This window comes from Centruroides sculpturatus, unplaced genomic scaffold, assembly GCF_000671375.1.
Source record: "Centruroides sculpturatus isolate CEXI.00-Female unplaced genomic scaffold, Cexi_2.0 scaffold1474, whole genome shotgun sequence".
NCBI classification, from domain to species: Eukaryota; Metazoa; Arthropoda; class Arachnida; order Scorpiones; family Buthidae; genus Centruroides; species Centruroides sculpturatus.
Window position 1 is genome coordinate 23,723 of NW_019385938.1, and position 7,511 is coordinate 31,233.

Genomic DNA, 7,511 nt, shown 5'->3' on the forward strand with positions numbered 1-7,511 from the left:
GTCTTTATCGCCTATGATCTCCACCAGTAACCAAGAGCACAACTCTACGATGATCCTCTCATGTAGAGATCTCGACCAAAACCGAGACAGGATTATCTTGTTTTTCCATCTTGCTGGTTTTCTACCATTAATAAGATACACCATTTTTCTACTACTATCTATTGCCTATACCAGGGATGTCCAATCCACAGCCCACACTGCACCCTAAATTTTTTAGGTACATTTTCATTTATTTTGATAAAGTATGTCATAAAAATTATTCTCGTTTCACTGGATACCTTTTGATATTGTAACGACGTAATTGGTGCTAAAAAACTGTTTTTCTAGATAAAGAAACTGTACTACCCCACATGCATAACATACTGTTGTAAACAATTCTTTTTGTGCATGAAAAACATGAAAACTGCTGAAAGAAATAAGTTGAGTGATTCCAATTTAATTAACATTCTTAGAATTAAGACTAGAAACATAAAAGCAGATATTGACAATATTATAAAGGAAGGCAATGAAAAATGCACTAAATTTATTTTGTGAGAGTATAATTTCATTTTTTTACTATCAATAATACAGTATTTTTTGTAATTATATATATTTGTTATTTTGAACTTTTTAAAAGCATATATTTATATAAAGTACCTTTATGGCCCACTGAATGTACCTAAATTTCTAATTTGGCCCACTAAAAAAAAAAAGGTTGGACAACCCTGCCAATACCAATGTCCTGAAAATGTCTCTCTTATGAGATTGGGTGAAATTAGTAAGTTTTTATTATTTACATATGTTTATTCAAACTGCATTTATTACTGATGTCTGCGTAAATTGTAAAGAATTTATATATTATACAAATAAGCAAGCATAATTTACTTTATTAAAACAATCTAATGTTGCATTTAGTTGTCTTTCATTTTTAATGAAGTTAATGAAATGAATTTCTAAATCTGTAACCTTATTGAAAAATTTTGGGTTTTTCTTTAGCTTTTGCAAGTTCCTTAAAAGTTTTATGTAGCTGAAAACTTGTGCTTGATTTAAAGAGTCAGGCTCTTCTATTGGCTGGTAGGTTGTCATCATCTTTGTCACCTTTTTTAATTAGAAGTCCACAACTTTGCAAAGGATTACATCATTATGTTCTGTGGGAAAAATATGCAAGCACAGAAATAATAATAGAAAAGAAAATGGAAGATAAACTCTCAACATACTTTGAAACTTCTTCTAATGACATTGCACTAATGCAGAAATAGATAACACAGTTTCCAGCTTTTGCATCTGTAGTTCACCATAGCTGGGTTGCAATAGCAATTTCTTTCATTCTATTCACATCTCACAGATTCTAGGTTTCCAGAGAACGTTTGTTGAACAAATTCTCACAATAAAGTAAATTATGCCATTGTCCCAGCAAAACACCATTGTCACATTGTTATTATTATTTTTATTGAAAAATATTTGAACTGAAAGGTTTCTGTCTTACTCAGGCTCTTGCAAGTTTTACTATATAAAGCATTATTAAAGACTTATAATGTGATTGCTTGCAAAAAATTCATCAGTTCTAATAATGATCCTCTGAAATGTTTACTTATTTTTATACAAAACATTTAAAAATAGCAATGAAGCAAAAGTTTTGTCATTTTCTTAAAAAATTAATAATTCTCAAAATATTATATGATGATAACTCCTTTTAATATAAAAGCATTTAATTGGCACAAAATTATTTATAAAATTTAGGAAAAAAGAACTTACAAAAATAATTATTAATAAGTAAAGGAAATTTTTCTAGAAAGATGATAAAATTTTATAAGTGGAACAATTAGAAGCCAAAAATTCTCATTTTACAAGTCAAAATTTCTTTTTGTTTACAAAAGATTTTGGTTACAGGTCTAGTTTTGGAGACCAAAACTAGACCTGTAACCAAAATCTCCCATTACAATAATAAAATCTTTTTCATCCCTGACTTTGAAACAGGAAGGAAAACACTTTTAACTTTATTTCAGTAATAAATTGAAGTCAATAGATATAAATATTACATCTATGATGGTTATTTGAAATTTGGTGTGTTTACTTTTAATATTTTATCAAATTACACAAAATAAAAAATAATACATAGTGGGAGAGAGGGAAAAAAAGTCACTTAACATCCCTGCTACAGAATATAGAATGTACAGTACATTGAGCACATGTAACATACACAACTAACCATTCAAGGTAAGTCAATAAAACNTTACATGTATTTGACATTTTATTTGTGATTAAACGAAATAAAATTGAATTGTATTAATAAATCTAATTTTCTTTATTTTAATCTTTAAAGTTACACCTCATCCTATATGCAAGATTATAAGCAAGTAAATATAGTAATTGATATATACAAAAACTATACATTAAAATAGCTGATGGCCACACTTAGAAAAAGTGGACAAATAATGAAGAAAAAAAAACTTGTTTTATGTTACGTCCATAGTTACACAATTTCAGATTTAAAAAAAATGATCCCACTTGACTATTAGCTAATCACAGTTGAAAATGAATGTTCCTATAGATGTAATATCTTTAAAATTTGTTTAGCAGCTTAACATTTTGTAAAGCTGCTTAGAATACTTAAATCATTCAGAAATAATTTCATAATTCAATTATTCTTAATTATTGTTTAATATGTAAATTCTATTAGTCTTGCTAATTTAATAATTAAAATTTTTTTTAAAAATTCAAAATAAAGAAAATATATAAAAAATAATTATTATTAAAACATAAATTTAAAAATTAAGTTCATTTTTATTTTCAGATTGCTTTTATCAATAACATTACAGTTAATATCAGATGATACTCACCCACTATCTCCAAGTATAATTACTTTCAAAAGAACTTTTTTTCTAGATGCCATTATCCTATTCAAAAAAATAAGTTTAAAATTTAATATAAAATCTAAGTATTGTTTTAACATTAATTTTCAAACACTTTAAATTTTGATTCAGTAATACTAATTATTAAAAGATGCAAGGCACTAGTTTCATTATTAAGTGTATTTGATTACCAAAATCTTAAAATATTTGTTAAGAATATAGACTTTGAAATATTTTGTTTCATCAGCTGGATCCTATGTTATATAAAACACTTTATAAGAAAATTAATGTAGATTTGAGTTGCAAAGGTGTATACTGTTGAAGTTAAAAATATCTAAACAGTGCTGAAAAATATTCACAATGATAAGAATAGTGTTGAATAGAGAATGTGTTGAGAGTTTCATTTTCACTAAGCAAAACATCTATGCTAGTTGAAAAAATTGATTTGCGGGAAAAAAACAGATCAATTACATGCTTCAATGATATTAAATAGTCAAGTCAAAGTGGTTGAACAGATTATATCAAATCATCAATTTATGAATATAAAATTTTGTAATTCATATTTTTGAGATATCTAGAGCTTTAAATAAGATTATTAGAATAACTCTCTACAGTCTATTAAGTCCAACATGTGTTTCACTAAGTACATTTATCATAAACAAGATTACTTCAAGTTTATTATTATTATTAAGTTTCACTAGCTATATTATAAAATACAGTTTGATGTGTCCAGTTTCCAAACAAAGCATATCTATAAAGCAATAAATAACAGTACTATACATTGAACAATTTCAATATTAGAAAGTAAAATAAAACTGCATTTTGATAAAAGACATCAAAACAAAGATGAATAATTTAAAAATCAAATATTTATTATATTATGATATTATGAACAGAAAGAAAAGTTCAAAATTACAATTGAATATTTTATTGACAAACTAAATATTGTACTCAGTTCTTCTTTAAAATACTTAATAAATTATCAAACACCTGATGCTGAGAATGTTTATTAAACAAACATTAACGTTTTAGACCCAATATGATATGCTACCTTCAGATGCAACCAAAAATTGAACGTATTTGAACTTAACATTTAAACAGCATTTAAACACTCAAAAATAGCTTTCAAGAGAGCACCTAATTTATACAGTATTTTAAGAAATGATAAAGACATGATTAAAAAAGAAGAAAAAGTGGGCATATAAAAAATTCCATTCAGGAATTAAGAAGGACTATATTGGGATCACAAGAAGAAATTTAGCTATCAGAATTAAGGAACACAAATATGAATTAATAAAGGGTACTGCAACACAGTATTATCCTGTATGGCACAAGCAGAGGACACTATGGTTAAATGGAATGAAGCAACTATCCTCAGGGCTATGCATCATTAGCATCACAAAGAAAAAATTGAAATCTATAAAAGTAAATTAAAGGATGGTTGTATTAACACCAGGGATGCGGATGGACTAGCTTCTGCATGGAAATTCTACATAAAAGAAAAACTAACATATAAAAATTCTTAGTCCAAACCTGCAATTAAACTTAAATGAAATCATCATCTTTATCTTTTCCCATGTTTATATGGGGTCGGCATTTCCTTCTCTAATATGTTTTTTCTATTTCTCCCTATCAAGGGCTTCTCTCTTAAGTCCCCCCCTGGTTCAAGTCTTCTTCCACCTTATCTGTCCAATGCATCTTTGGTCTTCCTCTTTTCCTTTCTACTACCAGTTTTCCGATCTTTCCGACACACTGTATTTACTCGCAAATAAGACAAGGTATTTATTCATTTTTCATTGCTTCAAAAATCTAGGTTGTCCTATACGTGCAAGCACAAGATTTTTTGCAGTTTTGCAATAATTTTTGTGAACCATGTGCTTGCATATTTTTACCGGATGCTTACCCTCGTGTTTAAAAACAAAAGTATTTTATCTGGGTCATTTCAATCATTCTTGGGTATTGTCAGGAGTAAAGATGAATAGCAATAGGAAAAGCAAAGCTGTTGAATTGAATTCCAAAATCACATGGGAGCTCAATATAAGTTTTAATCCATTCCTACATGAAACACATGATTATTCAGAAATCAGAATTTCTCATAATTGGAGAAACTCATAAGTGTAATCAACTGTTAATAATTGGCAAAAAAGGTTTCCAATTGTCCAACTTTACATAAACAAATTATGTTGTTGATTTCACAAGATTTTTCCTTAAGGTTTAAAATGCCAGTAATTTTTGCAGGACAATGTGTGCATTTACATGTATTTGACATTTTATTTGTGATTAAACGAAATAAAATTAAATTGTATTAATAAATCTAATTTTCTTTATTTTAATCTTTAAAGTTACACCTCATCCTATATGCAAGATTATAAGCAAGTAAATATAGTAATTGTCACTTATTCGCTCTACGTGGCTAAATCACCTCAACCTACATTCTTGCATCTTTTTGCCCACCTTAACAGAACGTCTAATAAAATCATTCCTTATTCTATCCTTCCTTGACACTCCACATATCTATCTCAAAATTCTCATCTCCGCCACCTCTATCTTTCTTTCTTGGGCTCTTGTTATTGCCCATGTCTCCATATAACATTGCAGGTCTAACAACTGATTTATACAAATTTTGTTTCAAATCACAGCTAACTTTCTTGTCACATAACATACAGCTCAGCTTCTTCCAGTTCATCCACCCATATTGAATTCCATCCACATTGACATCCTGCACCTTCAAGTTCAATCCTCCTCCCATCTAGACAAATGTCCCAAGATATCTAAAACTTGGAACAAAAGGGAGCAGCACATTTTGGATTTTAATATTACACTCATCACTACCATTCAGAGTCATATAAGCTGTTTTAGTTCTGCTAATCTTCATGCCCCTTTCTTCCAAAACTTTCCTACAATATTTCTTCTAAACTTTCCTTATACTTAAATGAAATAAATACATAAAAATGCCTCTATATTTATTTTATTTTACATATGTTATTTGTTATTTTATTATATTATTTACATTGTTATTGTATTAGTTTATTTACAGTCCCCCTATAACACTGTTGATTATTCCGTTTTATATAAAATCTAAGTGACTTGTTGTACAAGTCACTTAGATTTTACAAATACGTGTGCCGGGCTGTGAACTGCTCACGTATTTGTAAAATCTAAGTGGCTCATACAACATGGAATTCATATAAAATGGAATAATCAACAGTGTTATGGGGGAGGGGTCAACCATAGTATATTTTGTTTTATTTTATAATTTATTTGTTAATTTATATAGTATTTTGTTTTAAATTTAAATGTAAAAGTGTTTGAACATTCTGCCATTTAAATGTTAAGTTCAAATACATTCGAATTTCAGTTGCATCTGAAAATGGCCTAATGTATTGGGTCAAACACAATGTTTGTTTAATAAGCATTTCTGAACATCAGATGTTTGATGATTTATTAAGTATTTTATTGACATTTAAATTTTGAAACAATATTTAAAATTTTAAAAATATTTTAATTTCAACACATTTACAATTTCATATAAATATTTAAGTGATTTATTATTCTTTCTGAAAGTAAATACTGTTAAAAATTTTAACACAGTTGACTTGCCTTAAAGCAATAGGGATAAAGCAAATTTCACCTTTGCCTGAGAAAATGTCATTGTCACAATGTTAATTTTCATTGATAAAGCAAACAAAAATTTTACCAGAATGATTTAAACCAAACTATAAGTTACCTCCACAACCATTTAAAAAATAACCCTATTTCCAATTATGATTGCTTTTTACACTTTTTGATGCTAACAATAAAAAGTGGCACTGTAATAAATGTTGTATTTTAAGTAGAATAAATTTTCTCCCCCTAAGTAAACAAAAATGGAGTTAAGAATGGCCACCACTTTAAATGGATACAGTCCCATGCAAATACATGCTAATTTGCTTATCAAGGATTGAATTGCATTCGTTGATGCTACAGTGATGTGAAGTTTGGCTACTTTGCACCAAATTTTGGCTCCTCTTTACTCTTTGTGCTAAAAACATTTTCTACCTTTTCAAACAATCAACAGAAAAAAATGACAAATTTCTTTTAGCTTTGTTTTGTTTAACCACTCTGATATACTGTTCCACACTTAGATGGCAAATATTCTCCTCATTTTGTTTGATTCCCCTGAAAACTCATTAATATGAATTTTTGATAAAGTGAGCCAACTTCCGTTCCCTTAGTGCAGTATTTTTCAACCTTTTTTATCTCATGGCGCACTTGAACCTAGAATTAAATTTCCACAGAAAAGAATCACATGATTTAAAACCATATTTGTAAACATTATTTTGCCATATTACTTGCCACTTAAGCTATACTTTTTGCTTATATTTATTGTAAATTAAATAAAATAGTATTGCTGTTCCTTAAAATGGCAGATTACAATAATACAGGTATACCTCGCCTTACGTCGGTAATTGGTTCCAGGAGAACGACGTAAGTCGAATTTACTTGTCTCCGAATCTACTTGTCACTAGGCTAAACCATAAATTACCATTCCCTGTTCTGTATTTTATTTATTAATGCATTTTTAATAATATATGGTTAATAAAAATCTATTTTAAGCTTACAAACAAATAAATTTTAGTTTTTAATATAGTACAGAAAAAAGTATTCTAAATTTACGAATGCATGTACTGTAAATACAGA

General features: G+C 28.1%; 1 protein-coding gene across 1 annotated transcript in view; it reads right to left on the bottom strand.

The window, feature by feature from the left end:
* LOC111612697 (ras-related protein Rab-7a) overlaps positions 1 to 7,511 on the bottom strand; it is a 30,964-nt gene that overhangs the window by 19,989 nt on the left and 3,464 nt on the right. Inside the window, exon 2 of the mRNA XM_023353937.1 lies at positions 2,820 to 2,876. Within this exon, the coding sequence (XP_023209705.1) occupies positions 2,820 to 2,872 (53 nt within the window). The 5' untranslated portion in view covers positions 2,873 to 2,876. The remainder of the gene's footprint in view (positions 1 to 2,819; positions 2,877 to 7,511) is intronic.